The sequence below is a fragment of the Solea senegalensis genome, linkage group LG1 (genome assembly GCF_019176455.1).
Source record: "Solea senegalensis isolate Sse05_10M linkage group LG1, IFAPA_SoseM_1, whole genome shotgun sequence".
Taxonomy (NCBI): domain Eukaryota; kingdom Metazoa; phylum Chordata; class Actinopteri; order Pleuronectiformes; family Soleidae; genus Solea; species Solea senegalensis.
In genome coordinates this window covers 20,744,123-20,766,495 of record NC_058021.1, presented here as the reverse complement: position 1 = coordinate 20,766,495, position 22,373 = coordinate 20,744,123, and the positions used below count along the sequence as shown (strand labels likewise).

At 39.9% G+C, this 22,373-nt stretch overlaps 2 protein-coding genes across 5 annotated transcripts; both read right to left on the bottom strand.

Moving 5' to 3' along the window:
- Positions 1-294: 294 nt before the first annotated feature.
- Positions 295-13,947, bottom strand: oc90 (otoconin 90). 4 transcript variants are annotated; one of them, XM_044026597.1, is made up of 17 exons: positions 13,847-13,947; positions 13,001-13,052; positions 12,537-12,608; positions 11,120-11,294; positions 9,336-9,442; positions 9,108-9,245; positions 8,976-9,023; positions 8,731-8,787; positions 8,054-8,176; positions 6,241-6,357; positions 6,055-6,171; positions 4,589-4,855; positions 4,104-4,202; positions 3,846-4,017; positions 1,321-1,427; positions 951-1,185; positions 295-631 (listed from the first exon to the last, which is right to left on the bottom strand). In XM_044026597.1, exons 2-17 carry the CDS (start codon positions 13,041-13,043, stop codon positions 466-468), a joined length of 2,043 nt encoding a protein of 680 aa, XP_043882532.1. In that variant the 5' UTR covers positions 13,044-13,052; positions 13,847-13,947; the 3' UTR covers positions 295-465. The 4 variants fall into 4 exon arrangements, with proteins under 4 accessions (XP_043882532.1, XP_043882513.1, XP_043882522.1 ...); XM_044026578.1 differs by having other exon boundaries at positions 295-718; positions 13,847-13,944; XM_044026587.1 differs by having other exon boundaries at positions 295-718; positions 6,055-6,153; positions 13,847-13,944.
- Positions 13,948-21,092: 7,145 nt separating this feature from the next.
- Positions 21,093-22,154, bottom strand: LOC122767960 (basic salivary proline-rich protein 2-like). The gene has a single exon (XM_044023579.1). It carries the CDS (start codon positions 22,152-22,154, stop codon positions 21,093-21,095), a length of 1,062 nt encoding a protein of 353 aa, XP_043879514.1.
- Positions 22,155-22,373: the final 219 nt, after the last annotated feature.

The following is a 22,373-nucleotide window of genomic DNA, read 5'->3' as shown; positions in this document are numbered from 1 at the left end:
CTTTACTGTACTATGACAATTTTGTTTTTTGGAGGTTTTTTTCTTTTTAAATATACAACTAGTTTTTTACATCTGATGTTTTCATGTTTGAAATTTTACTGCATTGAAATCAGATTATTCTAGGACTTTTTTTTACTGATTTTTTTTATAGTTTTTTCAAACATCTGTGACGTCTTTAAAGTCACATTTGTTGATTTTTACACTCACTTCATTCTGATCATTGACATTAAAACATTAATAACTGATCTTCAGCACTGAAGTTTCTCAATGAAAAGAAGAACCAGTTCACGTATGTTTGCTTTTCTCTTCATAAACTGTTTTAATAATGTGACCAACTCTCAAATCTGTTAACATTAGATTTTTAAAATGTTTTATGTAAAATACATTTGTTGTTCAGAACCACAAACTTATGTCAAACACATATTTTACAGAATTCCAAAGTATTTGTACATGATGTGTTTCCTCCTAGTTTCCATCTCCCTCTTCTTCTTCCTCCTCCTCTTTTCCTTCCTCTTCTTCTTCCTCTTTTTCCTCCTCCTCCTCCTGCATGCCCCCTGGTGTTTGGTGTCCTTGGCTCTGAACTGGACCGGGTCTGTAGTTGAAGCTTGTCAGTGGCTCTGTGTTCTCCTCACTGGAGCCAGAATCAGGAGGAGGAGTTGAGTCGACAACAGCAGGAGTATTTGACACTTTATCATCTTTGAGCTCAGAGTTTTCATCACTGCAGACACACACACACACACACACACACACACAGTTTTCACATTATAAGGTTAAAACAAAACACTCTTTGAAAGTCTGCGATATTTACGTCACATGATCACGTCTTTATCTCACAGACTTTTCCAACAGAAAACTGAAGTTTGTAAACCACTCACTCTCCTACACCAAAGCCCATAGAGAAAATCAGTGATTTTAACATCACAAGCTTAATTGACTGTCTTTTTTCTCACCTGTTGTTCACCTCTTCATCGTCATTAGATCTTCCTCCCGGTGTCTCCTCGGTCTCCTCACTGGATGGTTGGGAAAGGCGTGGGTTTGTTGGTTTGTTGCCGTGGCGACAGCTGGGCATGGCACCACCGCAATTATGTGACGTCAGACTGTGGTTGAAATGAGAAGCCGACAAACACACGGCCGTGCTTCTGTCGCACACACACTGAAGTTTGTCGCACAAACTGACACCGCGGCCTGAGGACAACAAGACCACCAGTTCATAACCTAACCACAGGTTAACCACCAGTAGTAACCTAACCACCAGTTACTAACCTCGTATCTAAAACATGTGAATGTAGCTTCTCTGTAACAAATGTTAGCGTGACTCACATCGAGGTTTTCCGTTGTCGCAGGAAGTGACAGCGTTGAGTTTCCTGTTAGATCTGCAGCCCAGAGTAGTGATTTGCTTCAGGCAGCAGTGATGGAAGAAACAACACCTGAAACAAGTTATAATGACGTGAAAACTAACCCGAGTGGAAAAGTTGAGGAAGTGAGTAAAAGTGGTTTAAAACTGAGTGAAAACTGTTCAATTAGAAAAAACATTGTAAAATTTAGTTTAAAATGTGTGAAATTTTGTACGAGTGAAATTGGTATGAAAATGGTTTAAAATTTAGTACAAATTGTGTAAAATTGAGTGAAAACCTTGTCAAATTGAATGAAAATGGTGTAACTTGAGTAAAAATTGTGTAAAATGTATTTATTTATTTATATGTTTATTTCGGTCATGTCAGTTAGATCAATCATCATCACACATCATCTTAGTTCACACAATACGCATAACCAAAAGTGGGAGAAGCAAAAAATGATCTAGTCCCACCCCCATTACCACTTTTCTTATGACAGTTTGACAAAACATGTTTCAGCAGCAGTATGAATGCAACATCGCATTCAGTGACCAGCTTAGTAATTCCATCTTGGATCAATTGATTCTCTGTAGTGGCTCGATTCACAGGGTGTGGCTTCTTGTGTATGTCTTCTAAATACTTCTTACGTGTTGACATTTGTGCTTATCAATGTCAGCTATCGTTTGGTTACCTTTGCTTCTTGTTTTTGTTTTTTTATCTCCTCTTCCGTCTCCACACAATGTCTACTGATTTCTGTCTCTGACCTTTATCATACTTTCTTCCCAGGTCATTCTGTATCGATTAATAGTCATCTCTACATACTTCTTTTTAAATACACTCCGTTTTGCTGATTTTTTTAATCTCCTCATCTAGATTATTCCACTGACACCCATGACCAATACGGTAAAGGATTTTAATGTACCCTTCTCTGCCTGAACATCATGTTCCCTCTTAGATTGTGTCCCTTCCCTCTGGCCAGGAATAATATCTGTAGATTGTGAGGGAGGCGTTTGTTGGCAGCCCTGTACTGTGCGGTAGTTTATTAAGTCATATAATTTGAGTATTTTTGATTTGATAAATAATTGATTTGTAAGTTCCCTGTAATTGGCATAATGTTGAATTCTCAAGGCTCTTCTTTGGAGTATAAACAGGGGATAAGTAGTGGCTTTATAAGTGCATCCCCAAACCTCTGTACAGTATTGTAGGTGCAACATACAACAAGTATAGTGCCTTCTGATTTAGTAGTTTTTGTGCCTTCCAAAGTATGGACACACTCCTGGCCAGCTTACCTTTTAAGTGTCTTGTGTTTGGCTTCCAACTTAACATGTCATCAATAATCACTCCCAGCACTTTGTTCTCACTAACCCTTTCTATGTCCACTCCATTAACATTTTCTTACAGCCTTTTTTCCCATACAGCATATATTTAGTTTTCTCTAAATTTAGTGATAGTTTATTTATATTAAACCATACATGAAGCTTGGCCATTTCATTATTGACTGTTTCCACTAATTGGTTCAAGTCATCCCCAGAACAGAAAATATTAGTGTCATCTGTGAATAGTATTAATTTCAGAATATTGGATACTTTGCATATGTCATTAATGTATAGTATAAACAGTTTTGGACCCAGTACTGACCCTTGTGGGACCCCACAAACTATGTCCAAGCAAGTCGATGTGTTATCACCCATCTTAACATATTGAGATCTGTTGGGAAGATAGCTCACAACAAAATTGAGTACAAATTGTGTAAAACTGAGTGTCGAATTAAACCTTGTCGAATTGAATGAAAATGGTGTAAAATGTAGTAAAAATTGTGTTAATTGAGTGAAAACGGTGTAACATTTTGCGAAAATGGTGTAAAATTTTGTGAAAATGGTGTAAAAGTGAGTAAAAATTGTGTAAAATTTTGTGAAAATGGTGTAAAAGTGAGTAAAAATTGTGTAAAATTGAGTGAAAATTGTGTAAAATTGAATGATAATGGTTTAAAATTGAGTGAAAATGGTGTAAAAGTGAGTGAAACCGGTGTACATTGAATGAAAATGGTTTAAAATTGTGTAAAATTGAGTGAAAATTGTGTAAAATTTAGTGAAAATTGAGTAAAAATTGTGTAAAATTTTGTGAAAATTGTCCAAAATTGAGTGAAAATTTTGTGAAAAGTGTGTAAAATTGAATGAAAATGGTGTAAAATTGAGTGAAAATGGTGTAAAATTGAGTGAAAAGTGTGTAAATTGAGTGAAAATTGTATAGAGTGAAAATTGAGGGGAAACTGTATAAAATTTTGTGAAAATTTTGTGAAAACTGTAAAATTGAATGAAAACTGTGTAAAATTTAGTGAAATTGAGTGAAAACTGTGTATATTGAGTGAAAACTGTGTAAAATTGAGTGAAAATTGTGTAAATTTGAGTGAAGTTTTCACACACTGTCACTAAATCTTACTTACCGTAACTTTAAATGATTAATCGACAACCAAATGTAAACTTCTGTTAAAGCCTTGTTCATGTTCTGTACCTGTCCAGCTGATCCACAGGTTGACCTTTGCCCTCCTGACCGCAGTAGCAGCCGTACATCTCATATTCATGTGGACATCGTCCCGTGAGACAGTGAAGCATCTCGCCCAGCGCCGGCAGCTCCCGCCTCGCTTGCCCATCACCACCGTACACGGTGAAGGAGTGAGTGCACTCTGACGGAGGGGGCGGAGACACCCGTTAAAAACACGGTAAAAACCACATTAACACGTGGAAAATAAAAAGAAAGTCAGAGTCAGACCTTTGGTGTCTGGCTGAAGCTGAAACTCTGTCAAACCGACAGATTCTAGAAGAGTGAGAGCAAAGAAGGGGGCGGTTCTTTTCTGAGCCACGCCCCATTCTGTCGACAAACAAACAAACATAAACAAAACTTTAAGACAAACTAAATAAAAATAATCACTCAGTCACAAGTTTATCGCGATGTTGGTTATTGTTGTAAATGTCAAGTTCAACTGCAAGTTTGTTTCCATCATTAAAGATCAGATGATTTATTACGATCTTTATTTTAATTCTCTTAACAAAACTGAAAATGTGAAATTTAGTAAAAATGAGTGAAAACTGTTTTTTCTTGTCACTAATTCTTACGTACTGCACATTTAATGTTTTTGGTTTTTCCGATCCCAACTTCTGTTTGTTCCCGTTTACGAATTAAAAAAGAAGAATTAAGACAAAAACCTGATTTCAGTGTTTTTTAAAAAGAACATTTAAATCACATTTTTATTTTACCATATTTTTCCTGCGAGCTGTCGGCTGTGGCTCCACCCACACACGGAGGTTTGTCCGTCTTCTCCTGAGGCTCCTCCTCCTCAGACTCCTCCTCCGTCATGGTTAATGTGGGAGTTTTTCCTGGTTCTCGTGTTGTCGTGGTTCTGGTGGACACGCTGACGTCGGAGCGAGGTTTAGCCGAGGTTAAAGGCCCCTCCTGTGTCGTCATGATGATGAACCTCACCGGAGTCGCCGCCGACGAAGTGGGCGTCGCCGACGTTAGAAAAACTTTGTAACGAGTGAAACCGAAAAAAAAAAGATTAGGACTGATTCTCAAAAAGAACATTTTCAAAATAAAAGTCTCAGCTTCTGTTTGTCCACACTAAAACACAATATTGAATATTTAATTTTTCTGTTATTCACACTGAAACACAACATTGAAAGCTTTCAAAATAAAAGTCCCAGCTCCTGTTGGTCTGTGGTTAGAGACGTAAACAGATTAAAGACTCACAGGAAGTGGTTCATCCTTGTGTTCCTGCAGATTCAAGTGTTTCTGACGTTTTCTGCATCAAAAGCTAATATTCAAACCTTTCCCGCTGTGAACCTGCAGGAGGCGGAGCTTCTTCTCACCGCCGTCGTCGTTGTAATCACTGGTTCACAGACGACACATTCTATCCCTGTGTCACTCACTGACCTGGTGGAGCTGTACAGCTTCCTGTCTCCTGGTCGGACTTCAGTGAGGAAACTGACGTTGGCGTAAACGCGTTGTGAACTGAACTTTTGTCTGTTAAAGAAGGTCTGTAACTTAATCTCATTCTTTAAATAAAAAATAAAACGTTCTCTTAAATCTATCTTTCCTGAAAATGGTGTGAAACTAAAACACAACATGGAAGCTTTCAAAATAAAAGTCCCAGGTTTTGTTCATTCACACATTTAGAGATTTCAAAATAAAAAAATTCAAAATAAAATTTTGTGAAAACAGTGTAAAATTTAACGAAACTGATGTGAAATTGAATGAAACTGATGTGAAATTGAGTGAAAAAGGCATGAAATTTAGTGAAAAAGGTGTGAAATTGAGTGAAAATTGTGTAAAATTGACTGAAAATTGTTTAAAATTGAGTGAAAAATTGTGTGAAATTGAGTAAAAAAAGGCGTGAAATTGAGAGAAAATGGTGTAAAATTGGGTGAAAACAGTGTGAAATTGACTGAAAATGGTGTGAAATTGAGAGAAAACAGCATGAAATTGAGTGAAAATGATGTGAAATGAGTGAAAATGTTGTAAAATTGAGTGAAAACAGCATGAAATTGAGTGAAAATGATGTGAAATTGAGTGAAAATGGTGTAAAATTGAGTAAAAACCACATGAAAATGTAGTGAAAATGGCATGAAATTGAGAGAAAATGGTGTAAAATGTTGTGAAATCTACACTTCATTTAAAAATGAAATTATTTGGTGACGTGAGTTTGTGTTTGTTATTTTAAACTCACTGAGCTCATCTTCTTCATCCTCTTCTTCCTCTGATGACTCTGGGGGCGGAGCTGTTTGCTTGTTTTGTGACAACACTGATGAAGTGGTGACGACTGAACCTGCAGAGACAAAAACACCTGAAATCTGACTTTAAATTCTGCCGTCAACGTTTTCATTTTAATCTCTAAAATGTTAGATTTCTTCACCTTCCTCTGACGTTGTGGTTGTGACGATGATGTCAGTCTGTGATGTCATCACGGTTACGTGTTTGTCTGTGACGCTCAGCAAGGAAACTTCACTCAGAGACTTAAACTGATCCGAGTCTGAAACAGAGAATTTATCATGTCTTTGAAATCAGACACAGACAAGAAGAGAAACCCTTCATCAGTCTGATGACAAAATAACTTTGTAAACCACTCACTCTCCCACACCAAAGTCCATAGAGAAAATCAGTGATTTTAACATCACATACACAGGAGTTGTTGCTGCTGCGTCCACTGCAGAACAAACAGAGTCAAGAATAGCTACTTCCCGCTGGCCATCAGACTGCTAAATTCCAAATAATCGACATTATCTGTGCAATATTTAACTGTTTTTTAAACTGTCTTTTTTATTTTCATATTGCTGCTACAGTTTTCATTCCTGTTTTTCTTTTTGCACTACTTTTATATATATTTATATACATATATATATACTTATTTATTTTTTTATTAATCATAAGTACACAATAATCTACCTCATTACCTCTACACTAATTCAATGCTATGTGTTGGTTATTATCTGCTTGCCAAGCAACGAAATTTCGTTGCCAGTTTTCACTGCTGTGTTTTCTGTCCAATGACAAATAAAAGGAAGTCTAAGTCTGCTGCCTCCATCACTAGGTTCTAATGTCTTATTTTGTAGAATTCAGCTTTCAAAATTCATCATTTCAATTTATTTTAGTGACACAAAGTGACCACACGAGGCAGCAGCAGACCAGCAGCTCCTGTGTGCTGTGGACTTTGGTGTGGGAGAGTGAGTGGTTTACAAACTTCAGTTTCCTGTTGGAAAAGTGAGATAAAAACACAAACGTATTCTTAAAGATGTCGTAGACTTAAACTGATGTAGATTTTATTAAGTGGATAAAATCTGATTTTGTGAACTCTCCCTTTTAAAAAATAATCATACAAATATTCCCAGGGACTCGATGAGATTTACATGTTTCAATAAGTTTTTATGACTCAGAGCTGGGATGAATCACTGCTGCTGAAATGTAAACTTGACCGCATCATTAAAATATTAAAAATGAAAGTGTTGTTTTTGTCTGTGAAAGTGCAGAAGTGTTTTCCTGTTCTCTGACACTGCTGTCATTATCACCTCAATGCTGCAGGACTGTGAGCTGCTCGAGTGCTTCCTCTGTCACACTCTCAGGATTATCTCTGTACACAACCTGTATATATTATTATCTCTAATATTATTATCTCTAAACGTCACATGTCTTTATCTCACTGTTAGACAGGAAATTCAAGTTTGTAAACCACTCACTCTCTCACACCAAACCCCATAGAGAAAACCAGTGATTTTAGCTGGCGGGCACACAGGAGCTGCTGGTCCTCTGCTGCCTCATGTGGTCACTTTGTGTCAGTAAAATAAATTGAAATGATGAATTTTGAAAGCCAAATTCTACAAAATAAGACATTAGAACTTAGTGATGGAGGCAGCAGTGGATCAAAAAGTCCTGTGTGTGTGATGTTAAAATCACTGGTTTTCTGTGTAGGAGAGTGAAAAGTGTCTCACAGTGAGATAAAGATGTGAACATGTGACGTAGATATCATAGACATCTGTTATTAAGTGGTTCGACTGCTTACCCTCTCTTATTGAACATAATAAACACCTACACTTTTTACATTGTGGATTGTGTCCAGGTGACACTGTAAAGATTGATGAGGTGTGTGACCCTTCACCCCCCACCCCCAGGTGTCGCCCTCTGCTCGTTCCCATGTTAATTCTGTGATCTGTGAGCCAATTAGAGGAGCGTACCAGCAGCTGCCAGCAGTGGGGGTTGGCCCGGTGGCAGAGTGATGAGGTCCTTGTCCTTCCCTGTGGTGTCACTCTGATGATCCACTCTGCTGCTCAGTGACAGGACAGACACAGTCAGGGGATCTGCAGGTTTCAGCAAGTCACATATAAGACTTTTAAGACCTTTTTAAATGAAATCAATGAAAACATACGATAATTCAGGGACCTCGCTGTATTACAACCCAAGCATAGCATGTGTTGTCATTCAATGAGACTCATTCAAGTTGACTTTTTGTCTGTTTATTGAACATAAAGTGATACTCAGTGCTCTCTGGTTCAAAGGCTGTATGTACAAGTGCAGTTTAACTGCATGTTTCCGACAAAGTATACAAAAAAATATACCACTGCTGCCTCCATCACTAATTTCAAATGTACTATTTTGTCAATCCGGTATCTGAAACTCTTCATTCAGATTTATATCAGTGACAGAAAGTGACCACATGAGGCAGCAGAGGACCAGCAGCTCCTGTGTCCCCGCACCTAAAATCACATTTTCTCCATGGGGTCTGGTGTGGGAGAGTGAGTGGTTTAAGCTAAGGCTGGTTCTCAGCAGTAGGGGGCTCTCACGGCCCTTTAAACATCACAAACACTAATAATCACTCACACTTTTGTGGCTGTGATCAGTTTGAAGTGTTTACCTGTCGACAGGAGGGCGGAGCTTAAGTTCACAGACTGGTTGAGTGCTGAGAGAAAATCTGGAAAGAGAAACACGAATCATTTCATTTAGGTTTCTTCTTAAAAAACTTTTTCCCACAGATTTTATGACCTCAGTCTTTTCTTTCGTGGCTAAAGTCGGCTAAAAATGTTTTGTAAAAAAAATCAGCTCCCTAACCACTGCTAACCCGGCTGCCAGTGTTCAGGTGATGATGTCACTCTGTCTCACCTGCTTCTCTGAAGGCTTCCTCCGTCTCCATGGTGACATTGAGCAGATCTAAAAAAAAAACAACTCAGTGAAATGAAGGTTTGGGTCATTAGGCTCCTCCTCCTCCTATGATGATGAAGATGACACAGTTACCTGTTTGATTGCCGGCAGAGCAGAGCGACTCAGCGGTGCCCCTCAGTGTTGAGTTGTGATGCAGCGAGCTGAGGCTGATGCAGTGGATGGCCGCCTGGTCACACTCACAAAACGTCTGCTGACACGGATCAACGACATCTGCCAGAGAACAACAACAACAACAACAACAACAACAGCATCTTATTTAAAGCGCACACACACACACAGGGGAAAATCAGCTGCACTCACCACAGCTGCTGTTTGTCGACAAACATGTGAAGTTGTCAGGGAGCAGTGGCAGCGTCTGCCTGCAGGGGGCAGCGTTCTGGTAACACAGCCTGTGAGTGTCGCAGCAGCTGCAGTGGACAAGAAACCAGAGACGTCAAGTCAAAGGTCAACAGTCAGGCTTTCCATTCACTGCTAACGTCGGTAAACGTTAAACGGTATTTTATTTTGTAGGAATAACTACCAAAATGAAAGCGAGCATAAAAATGTGTATTTTATTTTGAAAGAATAACTACTGAAATTAAAGATAACGTACAAATCTGTATATTATTTTGAAATAATCACTAAAATGAAAGTTAATATAATTTTTTTATTTTGAAAGAATAACTAAAATGAAAGATAACATAAAAATGTGTATTTCATTTGGTGGGAATAACGACTGAAATGAAAGATAACGCAACAACGTGTATTTTATTTTGTAGGAACAACTACTAAAATGAAAGATAGTGTAAAAACATGACAAAGGGCGACTGCGACACTCACTGCTCACTGTGACCTCAGAGGAATGTTGTGTTTACAACATTCCTTCGGTCACTCCATCAGTGACCGAAGCTTACATTACATTTACATCTAATTTACAGGCTAACATTAGATTCTCCTCCTGATAATGTAAAGGAGGAACAATTATAAACCAAAGGTCTCATAACTCATGGCCAGACCTCCCATTGACTTAAAATCAACTTCAGGTTTGCCACATCTAAATCTGGATAACAGTCGAGTAAAAAAGTGTAAATCGTGTTTTGTGGCAGGAAGATCTCTGAGATTTTGATTAAAAAGAATATTGTAAGTGGCTAAAATCTGTTTTTCCTTGCGTCCCTGCTGGCAGCCACATTTCAACCGAGTGCACACCACAGTGGCTGCTCCTTGACACAGGGGGGCACTCACAGTGCAGTCAGTACCGACTGTGCCACTTAACTGAACAACCACATTTCAAAATAAAACCATTAAAATACCAGCTTCATGCCTCAGTCTTCTCAGTTTCTTTTGCAGGGACTAAACGACTAAAATGAGCTCTAATTTCACAAGGTTAATTCTTGACTTTAATCTTTTATTACCATGATCATTGTACGTTTAGTATTTGTTTTTTATTAAGCTGGTCACTCTGTAAATAAAGTGATGTGGTATTGAGTGGACAGTTTGAGCTCACACACTCACAGCTGACAGCTCTTATCTTATTAACCAATAATGAAACATATCTCACAGGGAGATGAGATGGTTTGTTTCTCTCTCTCCCTGTGCTAAAATCTTTCTGCCCTGTTGAGTTTTGCGACTCCTCTCACTCTATGTGTTCAGCTTCAGTCGCCACAACACTTTTTTTTTAAAAAAGCACAGAGGAAAATGGAGTGTTGCTGTTTGAGGTTCTGAAGTTTATAAACCACTCACTCTCCCACACCAAAGTCCAGAGAGAAAATCAGTCATTTTAGCTGCTGGTCTACTGCTGCCTCGTGTGGTCACATTGTGTCACTAAAATAAATTGAAATGACTTAGTGATGTAGGCAGCAGTGGATCAACATCTCCTGTGTGTGTGATGTTAAATCACTGATTTTCTCTATGGACTTTGGTGTGAGAGAGTGAGTGGTTTATACACTTCAGTTTCCTGTTGGAAAAGTCTGTCTAACAGTGAGATAAAGACGTGAACATGTTCTCAAAGATATCGTAGACCTAAACTGACATAGATTTTATTTTTCTTTGTGTCCCCACTGGCAGACTTAAATCCAGCTGTTGCAGGTGACCCGGTCTGAACTTACATGTCCAGAGGATCCACAGGACTTCCAGCCGCCACAAATCGACAGGAGCAGCCATAATCCTCCAGGTCTCGTGGACAGAGACCCGTCTCACAGTGAAGTCTCACTGCGAAGCTCAGCAACGACGGGAAGTTATCAAAGAGCGTGTGGAGCCAGGTGAAGCGCAGGCCTAGGCAGTCTGTGAAACACACACACACGCACACACACACACACACAGACATACACACACACACACACAGACACACACACATACACACAGACATACACACAGACATACACACAGACACACACACATACACACACACAGACGCGCACACACACACACACACGCACATGTTCGACATTCATGACTTGAGGGGACATTGCATTGACTTACATTCATTTCTTGGAGACTTACTCTAACCTTAACCACAATTACTACTGGCCTAATCCTAATCCTAACCCCAACCTAACCTTAAAACATATCTTCACCTTAAAAGTTTGATTTTAGGCTGTTGACACACGGCCATTTTTGTGGAGGTTAGCGTGAGTAAAAACTCAGTGCCCACGAGGATGAAAACAGAGGCAAAAGTTCCACCGAATTTACCTGAAACTTGATGGTAAGATGTTACAGACCAAGACAAACAAGTTGACAGTAACTATGGCCTCAACTCAACAGGAAGTCTACGTAAATGAGCGACCTCGTCCGAGCGGTACCGACATAAAAAACACTCCAATTTGTTCGAGACACATCACAGGAGAAAAGCTATCGAAAGGTTTTGTGGATTCAAAACCATATCATACATATATTCACCATTATTATTGTGCTATAATTAAAAGTCGATATTAGTATAATTTTTATCAACACTCTCTGCTGCTGCTTATATAAATTACATTGTATTGCTAGAAACATGTAATCATTGACTATAAACTTGTAACTTGATACAGCTGTACAGGTGTATCTGCTCCTGGTCTCTATCGCTCTCTTCTGTCTCTACCTCACTCTTCCACTGAATTGCCAGAAACTTTGTGTGAAGATGTTATCGACCAAGATGAACAAAAAAGTCAACAGTAACCATGACCTCAACTCAACAGGAACTTGGCCATTCTGAATTTTGCTGTCCATTTTGGAGATTGGCACCAGATTAGGGGTTAACTGAAAACTGAAGACTGTTGAGTGAGGTCAGGTTAGTATTAAAGAGTGTTAAACGAGTGGTTTACTGCAGATTAAAGCTGTTGGTGATCAGATGTTTAACTGTGTATGAGTGCTGTCAGCTCCATGACCTTCCTGTTCAATCACATCAGGCTTCGTTCAAGCGTGTCAGTCACCAAACACCGTTTCAACCCAGTGAACCAACGGTGACCATTTGAACTTGTGAATGATCATTAAACAAGGCCCGTGTGTCACGTGACTCGTGTTATTATTACATCATGTTCTCACCCGTCAGGAAGTCCGTGTTCTGGTCGCCGGTGTCAGGGTTCGGGCAGAAGAGGGAGGAGCTTCCACAAAGAGCTGAGAATTTTACATGAAACACAAATAAATCATCAGGGGAAAAAAGTATTTTCAGTAGATATGAAAAGGAACATGGTAAAGAGACACTTCAGGGTTTTTTGAGGTGTGGTTTTGTCAGATGCCATCACACAAAATCTTTGCCTACAATATCTTTAAGAACACGTTCACATCTTTATCTCACTGTTAGGCGGACCTTTCCAACAGGAAACTGAAGTTTGTAAACCACTCACTCTCCCACACCAAACCTCATAGAGAAAATCAGTGATTTTAGCTGCGGGGACACAGGAGCTGCTGCTCCTCTGCTGCCTCGTGTGGTCACTTTGTGTCACTGAGGTCAATCTGAACAAAGGATTTCAAATGCTGATGGTGGCGCTGTGTTTTGTGTGACTCACCAGTAGGGGCAGCAGACAGGATGAAAATCCAGATGAGAAACATGACTCGTACCTGAGTTCAGAAGGGAAACGAGTAACCGCGCGTCATCTTAATCAGATTAAAACACAAGTCCTAATCCGACTGTGCTTTACAGCACGTCAGTGAATAATCTGTCAACCGTACCTTTCAAACTTCAAACAAATACAAAATAATGTTTTTATTGTATGATGACTAAATATTGTGTTTTATTCTTTTAAAATGAATAATTACTCGACTATATTTTAAATACAAAATAAACATGAAACGCAAATATTCACATTTATACACATAAAGGAAGTTTATCTAAACTTCTGGACAATATAAAAAAGCATTGTAATGTACATAAATATATAATCCACTTTTAATCCAATTTGTTTACTGAGAATTTGATAAATCAGCCACACAGATTCATCTGTCAACCTCCAACCTGCATTTTCTTTCTGCACTTCTATATTTTAAATAACAATAATAGCTAATTAAACCTTATATACATGAAATATGTCATTAAAACCCACAACATTTCGTAAATAACATAAATAATAACATAAATAACACAAATAAAAAAAACTATATGGCTCAATAAAGTATGTTCATCTTGGCTTTTAGGCAAAATATTAAAAGTTTTACTGCACAAGTTTGTGTAAACTTAAAGAAGTTATAATCGACTTCATTTTTTAACTTGCACTTTATCTCTGCACTTATATATCTTATTATATCTTTTAAATAATAACAGAGGTCAAATTATACGTTAAACACAAAAACAAAAACCCTGTCAAATAACACATACACATTTAAAAATCAGCCATAGATCAAACAGAACTTTTTACCTTGTGTGTGAAGAAGAAGAACTCAAACACATGGAATCCTCTTTGGTTGATTTCTCAGAATAAACTCAGTGATTGTTGGTGAAGATGAAGATGAAGACGGAGGAGGAGGAAAGTGGACTTCCTGGGTTTCTCAGATGACACCTGAGCTCTGGTTCCTGTGCAGGTATTTGAGGCCGTGGTGGAGGAGGAGTCCTCACACTGAGACCCACACTGTGCTCTTTGTCCTCCAGGACCTGGATCTGTGACCCGGGGCTCGACCTGGTTTCACCTGGTCTCATCTGGTCTCACTTGATCTTCCAGGATTTCACATCAATGACAGTTTTAATAACAGACTGCAGAGGGAGGGGGAGGGGCTTTTGTGTGGAACAGGTGCAGCTGTGGATCAGTGGGGGGGAGGGTCTTGAGTGAACACATGATGTTTATGTCAAGTGACACACAGGAAGTAGATTAAAGTAACTGCAGAGGGTTTGTTTTCACAGAACCAGGGTAACGTCCAGTAACCACAACCATGTCATGACGACAGAGCAGGTGGTTAACTAGAAAACTTCAGGTATGGTTAACTAGCTAACGTCAGGTTTAACTCTCTGGTTAACTAGCTTCATGTTAAACTATAGTTATCCGGCTAACTTGAGGTTTGACTCTCTGGTTATCCAGTTAACTTGAGGTTTAACTCTCTGGTTATCCAGCTAAATTGAGGTTTAACTCTCTGGTTAGCTACCTTCAGGTTGATCTCTGGTTATCCAGCTAACTTGCGGTTTAACTCTCTGGTTAGCTACCTTCAGGTTGATCTCTGGTTATCCAGCTAACTTGAGGTTTAACTCTCTGGTTAACTAGCTTCAGGTTACACTCTGATTATCCAACTAACTTGAGGTTTAACTCTCTGGTTAACAACTTTAAACTATATTCATCCAACTAACTTGAGGTTTAACTCTCTGGTTAACAACTTTAAACTATATTCATCCAACTAACTTGAGGTTTAACTCTCTGGTTAACTATTTTAGGGTTAAACTATAGTTATCCAGCTAACTTGAGGTTTAACTCTCTGGTTAGCACTATTTTAGGTTAAACTAAAGTTGTCGACTAACTTGATGTTTCTTTCACCGGTTAGCAGGTTAAACTATAGTTATCCAGCTAACTTGAGGTTTAACTCTCTGGTTAACTACTTTAATGTTAAACTACTCCAAGATTTCATAAACTAACTGAGGATTTTGGCTTCTAGTTAACTACTTTAATGTTAAACTATGGTGTAAATACCTTGAGGTTTAAATCTCACAGAATTTAGCTCCATACTAACTGAGGTTTAACTTTCTCTGGTTGGCACAACTTTAAACTATATTCATCCAACTAGCGAGGGTTAACTCTCTGGCTACCCTGCTAGCGTGTCTCACCTGGTTATCCAGCTAACTTGAGGTTACTCTGGTTATCCAGTTAACTTGAGGTTTAACTCTCTGGTTAACTACTTTAAGGTTAAACTATAGTTATCCAGCTAACATGAGATTTAAATCTCTGGTTATCCAGCTAACTTGAGATTTAACTCTCTGGTTAATTACCTCCAGGTTAAACCAGGGTTCTTCACCATGGTAACAGCTTGAATTCAGATCACAGGAAAAGACGTGAACAAACTGGAGGAGATTTTTATTTCCCTTAAGAAAGAAAATCGGAAGCTAAGTTTCTAAGATTTTCATAAATATTTTTTTTTACAACATTCAAGGTTTTTTTTTTAAATGAAATCCTAAAATCTGAAATAAAATGATGAAATAAAATGACACACACACACACGTATTGTGTGTGTGTGTGTTATAAATGTAGCTTCATTCACTCCCTGTGACGATGATGATGACGATGATGAACAGCTCTTTGTGTCTTTGTTTCCTCTCTGGTCACAGTTTATTGCACATCTTTGTCAGACATCTCTGCTTCAGATCTGTGAGCAGAACAAAGGAGATTAAGTTCTCCAGTTCACCTACTCCCGCCTTTAAAAACATCTGAATGATTAAGACATACAATAATAATCATGGTAGTTTTATTTTAACTCTGAGTTTCAGTTGAACCTGCAGCAGAAACAGTAGTAGAAGCAGCAGCAGCAGAAACAGCAGTAGAAACGGCAGCAGCAGCGTCTGATTTCCTCTCTCTTTAACATCACATGAAAAAGTCAAACTTCTCCATTTTCCTGAAAAATCTGTGTTCTGATAAAAACTTGTCGGCCATTTTAAAACCAGGATTTACAACGTTAATCTTTATTCTCTGTGATTTGCTGTTGCTCAATAGCCAGTACAACATCCCAGATAAGGGACACCCCTGCCTGATGCCTCTGTGTGCCTCTGGTCGACTGAGTCCACCCCCTACTTAACAAAACACTTGCGCTATAGCACAACAGTTTTATCCATGAATTAAATGTTTCTCCAACATCAAGTCCTTTAAGAGTTTTAAATTAATAAACATGATCAACTCTATCGAAAGCTTTTTCTCGGTCTGAAATTGTGAAATATCGATAAGGTCTCTTAGATGTGAAAGCTAATGAGTCCAACTGTTTAGAGGTGAACAGACCATGGTTCTGAGGGCCACCAAATATCGCATTGAAAGGGCATTTCTTAATTTCAATACTCAGTATTTTAGACATAATCTCAAAATATTTCTGCCAAAAATTGTGTAACTTTGAGCAAGAATAGAACATGTGACATAAATTGCATGGAGATTGATGGCATCTGTCACACCTATCTTCCACTCCTGGAAATCTTCCAGATAACCAAGCTTTAGAGAAATGCACTCTATGCAGGACTTTGAACTGTATCAAGTTACCAAGTTGGGCACAGAACAAGCTTGTGTAGGTCCTTTTAATGGCCCTACCCTTCCTCTGTGAACGTTATGCCCAGCTCCTGCTCCCACACCACCTTTGTTTTGGTTACGCTGCATTCATTCAGTGATAAGAGCTGAGCATAGATTTTTGAAATCAGTGATTTTTCTTTAGGTTTTAGCTCAAGAAGATCATCCCAGGGATGTTTAGGGGGCCTCAGGGGGTAATCTGGAAAAAGATAAGTCGCACAATGCCGGACCTAAAAGTAACGAAATAGATGGGTTGAAGGTAATCCAAATTTAGCACAGAGTTCTGTGTAACTGCAGAAGCCACTGTCTTTATACAGATCTTGAAAGCACTGTATGCCTCTGTTGTGCCATTGCAGAAAATTAGCATCCATGCTTGAAGGAGGAAATAAATGGTTTCTCAGTAGAGGTGTTCTAGAGGAAGCTGGTAGGATTTTGAAATGGTGTCTGAATTGATACCAGATCCTAAGGGTAGATCGTACTACTGGATTGTCAGTAAAGCCAGAGGGGTTGAACGGTAAACAGGATGTAAGTAGGGCTTTAAGAGAGGATCGGTTACAAGATTGTGCCTCGAGTCGACACCAAGGAGTGTCTGTAAAGTTAAGCCATTAAGTTATCTTCTGAATATGTGATGACCAATAATAAAACTGAAAATTAGGCAATGCAAGACCCCCATTAAATTTACAATTTTGTAATAGTGATTTACGAATCCTAGGAGCTTTATTGTTCCATATGAATCCTGAAAGAACCTCATTAATACTTTTAAAGAATTTCTTCGTTAAGTACAAGGGATACATTGAAACAAAAAAAGAAATTTAGGCAAAATATTCATTTTCACAGCAGTAATTCTTCCAATCAGTGTCAGTGGTAAGCTACTCCAGCACTGGACATCAGCCTTAACCTGCGTGATCAAAGGGGAGAAGTTTGCAGAAAAAAGAGAGGGCAATGTTGATGTTATGTTGAACCCCTCAGGGTTAATTTTGAAGAGAATTTCAGATTGCTGAAGTTGGAGTGCAAGATTATTTATCGGATAACAAATACTTTTGAGTGGATTAACTTTATATCCAGAGAATATCGTTCCAAAATATCCTCGGGTCCCACTCTTAAACAGAGAGGATGACCTCAGTGCGATCGACAAAGGTTCTATCAAATATTAGTGGGGACAAAGGGCATCCCTGCCTAGTCCCACGTGTCAATGGAAAGTAATCAGGATATCATTTGTGTGGATGCTGGCTTGTGGAAATGTGTAGAGAAGGCAAATCCAAGATATACATTTATCACCAAACTCGAATTTCTTTAGTACAGCAAAGAGGTATCCCCACTCCACTCCATCGAAGGCTTTCTCTGCATCCAAAGAAATGACCACTTCTGGAGTTACTGTCGATTGTTTAGAATGGAGTATATTTAACAGTGTGCGCACATTAAAAAAAAAAAAGCTGTCATTCCTTAATAAAACCTGTTTGTTCTTCAGATATTAAAGTTGGGAGGAACTTTTCAAGACGTCTAGCTAGTATTTTTGCTAAAATCTTAGCATGGACATTCAACAAAGACACAGGTCTATAGGAAGAGCAGGAGGTGACTTAAACGTACTTGGGATGGCCATGTATCCCGGAATACATTTCGGCGGAGCATAGCAGCAGATAATAGAAATATAAATCTGAAATAAATATTTTTCTGTGTCCAGGAACAAAGTTTTAACATCATTTGAGGCAGGAAATTAGTCATTTAGAATTCAAACATGTGGTTTGTGTATTAAGATATGACGTATGTATAGTTTGGCAGCGACGTTTGTCGGAGGTGATAAGCTCCGCCTCTGTGGACGCTCGGCGCTCACTGTGCCCGGCGCAGAGCAGCGTTACCTCGGGCTGTCCTGATGAAATGATCCGCTGGCTCAGACTGTCATTAGATGCTCGGTGTGATCCATAGATTTGTTGTTGACGTGTTATTTTGATTTTAATGGAAACGTTTTGACCTGACAGTTTGAAAGTTTGTATATTATTATTATTATTTTATTTTAACGTTGAATGTCAGATTTATATTAAAGTCGCACGATCATTGTATCTGTATTTAAATATAATATGTAAATATTAGATATGTAGAGTAGTATATATTTTTACACGTCATATATATATACTACTCTACAATGCTGTAATATATCTATTTTCCACATTGTATTATTTGTATTGTATATTTTATTTTTTATTTATTTTTTATTTGATAGATTGATTAGATCCAATCATTTAGATTGCGTTTTGTTTTCGACCACGTTCTCGGTTAGTTAACGATCGCCAATCAATAGGACTGTGCTTTTGAGTTCGTTTCCGTTTTGAAGTGTTTAGAGCTTTGTTTTCCTCCGTTTGGAGTTTAAGGTGTTAACCATAATCTGAGTTAGTTTCCTCTTCGGAGTGATTTTTTGTTTCCTGTTCATAGTTCCGCAGTGTTTCATTTGAAGAGCACTGCGTTCCGCATTTGTTATAGTCTTTCATAGCCTCGCTTTTGTTTTCCCTCAGTAAGAGGATCTTTGTCTTGAGTTTTGCTAAAGAGGACTATTAAAAGGCCTCTGCGTCCTCTCTGAACCAGCTTGTCATCTGGCCCTGGAGCCTTATTATTTTGCATAGCTTTGACTGATGCCATTACCTCATCTAAGATTAGTGGAGAGTCTAGAACCGCCGAGGCTTTAGGGTCTATGGTAGGGGCCTCAAGATTCTGGAGAAATAGAGTCATATCCGAGGTATCAGACAAAGATTTAGAACAGTAAAGAGATGAATAGAATGATTTAAAAATATCATTGATACCCTTAGGGTCAGTTACCAATGAACCTGAGGCATTTTTGATTTGTAAAATGGTACGGGATGCTGCTTGACGTCTTAGCTGATGTGACAAAAGCCTACTTGCTTTAGCGCCATGTTCATAATAAGAACTACGAGATCGCAACAGAAGTCGTTTTGCGTCAATCGTGGTAATAAGATCGAACTCTGTCTGTAGATCGAGTCTGCATTTCAATAATTCAGGAGATGGATTCACATTATATTGCTAATCTACATCCCGAATCCTCGAGGCAAGATCTTTTATTTTATTTTTGCGGGTTTTATGCTTTTATGCGGCAAATATGCTTTTAATGTCTCCCACAATAATGAGCAAGATAATGAGAAGAACTAGGCTGATTGATGGCTAAGAAATCATCTATGTAGGTTGATATATACTCAGTAAACTTGTTGTCAGCTAAGAGGAGAGGGTTGAATCTCCATGGTGCTGAGTAACGTGGGCAGGCTTGGAATTGGACATCTATACTAAGAGGTGCATAATCGGAGATGACAATTGCATGATATTTAGGGGAGATAACCTTGGAAATCAAAGTGCTATCAATAAAAAAGTAGTCATCGAACAAACACTCTGTAATGAAATTAAAATCTCCGATCTACCATTTATAAGCAAAACCATTAAACGGCATCAGTGCTTTAAAAGCATAAATATAAATACCTCCTTGTCAGCCTGGTGGGAATTCATCAAACTCACTGGGTCCTCGCATATCCCATGTAAATATACCCCAATCTGGAATAATCCAGACATACTACGGAATAAAACAACACTAAAACTCAAATCATGGCAAGAAAAAAGTATAAGGCACCTGGAACAAATTCTTCAAGATAACAAATTCATCCCATTTCATAACTTAGTGGAACAATATGGCATTAACAGCAACACGTCCATTGATTATCTACAAATAAAATCTGTAATCCAGACGAGGTTTAAAACCAGTAAATTGGATCTAGAACTACCTCCAATGATCAAACAATTTCTAAACCTTATGTCTCCCAAAATGGTGTCTAAAACACATGCACTATTGACTAAAAATGATTGCATAATCTCTTTACCAATCACAAAATGGGAGGCGGACCTATCCATCAGCCTAGATGAAAATTTCTGGTTACAGATATCATCTAACACATTCAAATTGATAAAAAATCCAGACCTACAACTAATACAATACAAAATCTTACACAGAACACACTACACAGGACAAAGGATATTCAGAATGGGGCTCTCACAATCAAATATCTGCACAAACTGCAACGAAAACACAGCAGATAACTACATGCATGCTATATGGCTATGCACACCGGTGTATAACTTCTGGTGTAGGGTATGCGAGGACCTCTCAGCATGTCTCGAATACACCATACCACCTTCCCCCACGCTATGCATACTGGGTGATTTAAACGTAATACATATAAACATGGAAAAATCGCACGTATTAATCAATAGCCTAAGCATCGCCAAGAAAACTATCCTCTTGAACTGGAAAAACAAGAAAAACTTAAGTTTAAACCAATACAGAAATTTAATTTTAGATCACATCTCTATGGAGAGAATGTCTGCTTCCATAAATAAACAATTACCTATATTTGATTTGACCTGGACACCTCTAATTGATTATATTTCCTAGGGCGGGTTGGTGACTGTGTCTTCCCTGGTCGGTCCGTGGTGTTGCGGGCCGTGCATCTGGGGTACTGGGGATGCCTGGTGGTCTGTGTGGGTTGGTGGCCCTCTGTGGCTGTGGGTCTGCCCTACGGGGGTCGGGGTGGATTTGTGGGGGGGCTGCCACCTTGGCCTGGGGGGCCCGTGGGGGTTGGGGGTGGTGGGCCGTGGGCTGGGGCTGGGCTGGCGCCGCACTGCGGGTGGGGGTAGGGGGTCTGGGTCTCTGTACGCTGGGGCCTGCGGGGCGCTGGGGGGTGGGGTTGGCCCCTCCCCTGGGTTCTCCCCTCCGGGGTGCACTCCTGAGCGCTCGATTCCTGCCCACCCCCTGGCCGTGTCGGGACTGGCGGTCTGGGTGGGGGCAGCAGTGGTGGCCATGAGGCGTCGCTGGACGTGGGGGATCGGGTCCCCTGCGCTCGGTCTGGGGGGTGTCCGGGAGGCATGGTTGTGGCTCATCATGACGCACCTCCCTGAAGGTACTGTGGTGGGCGGCAGTCTGCCTACCCGGCGGGGGTCGTCGGCGGGAGCAGATGCTCCTGGATGTTGGGGGACCCCTCTCCGGGGCACCGCGGGGTTGGGCGCGGCGGGTCCTTGGACCATTGGCCCTGCCTCTACCTGGGGGGTCTGGACCGGCTCGGGAGTCTGCCTCTCTTCTGTCTCTGGGGGCCCCCTTGGCTGGTGGCCCTACGTGGGCCTCCGCCTGTCCCTCCCTGGGCTGGGGGGCGTGCGGTCGGCTTCTGGGGGGCGGTGGGGGTGACGGTGGTGGGTATCTGGCCGTACCTCCCTGGTGGGCGGTCTGGGGGGGCTCTGCTCCCCCCGGTGGTGGGCTGGCCCTGCCCTTGGGCGCTGGCGGGCTCTGGGTGCGGAGGCCCGTTGCTATCCTGGGAGTGGTGGCTGTGGGCCTCTCCTGCCCGGTACGGCTACTGGGCGCCTTAGGCGCCTGGATGATTTTCGGGCCGTAGCTGGGGACGGACCGGACATTGGCACGGTCCCCCTCCCCAATACCAATCATACCTAATGACAACTCCTGCACATATACACTGATATGCACGATCACACACACACACACACACTAACACGCTAAGATAAATTAAATTTAACTGATATAACTGTTGTAAGCCCGGACATACTCTCTTGATGTGGTCGTTAACAATTACTATATAAACTGTATCTGAAAGTATGTTCTGTACACGCTAAATAATTTCAACTGTTCAGTGTTATTAACCTGTTA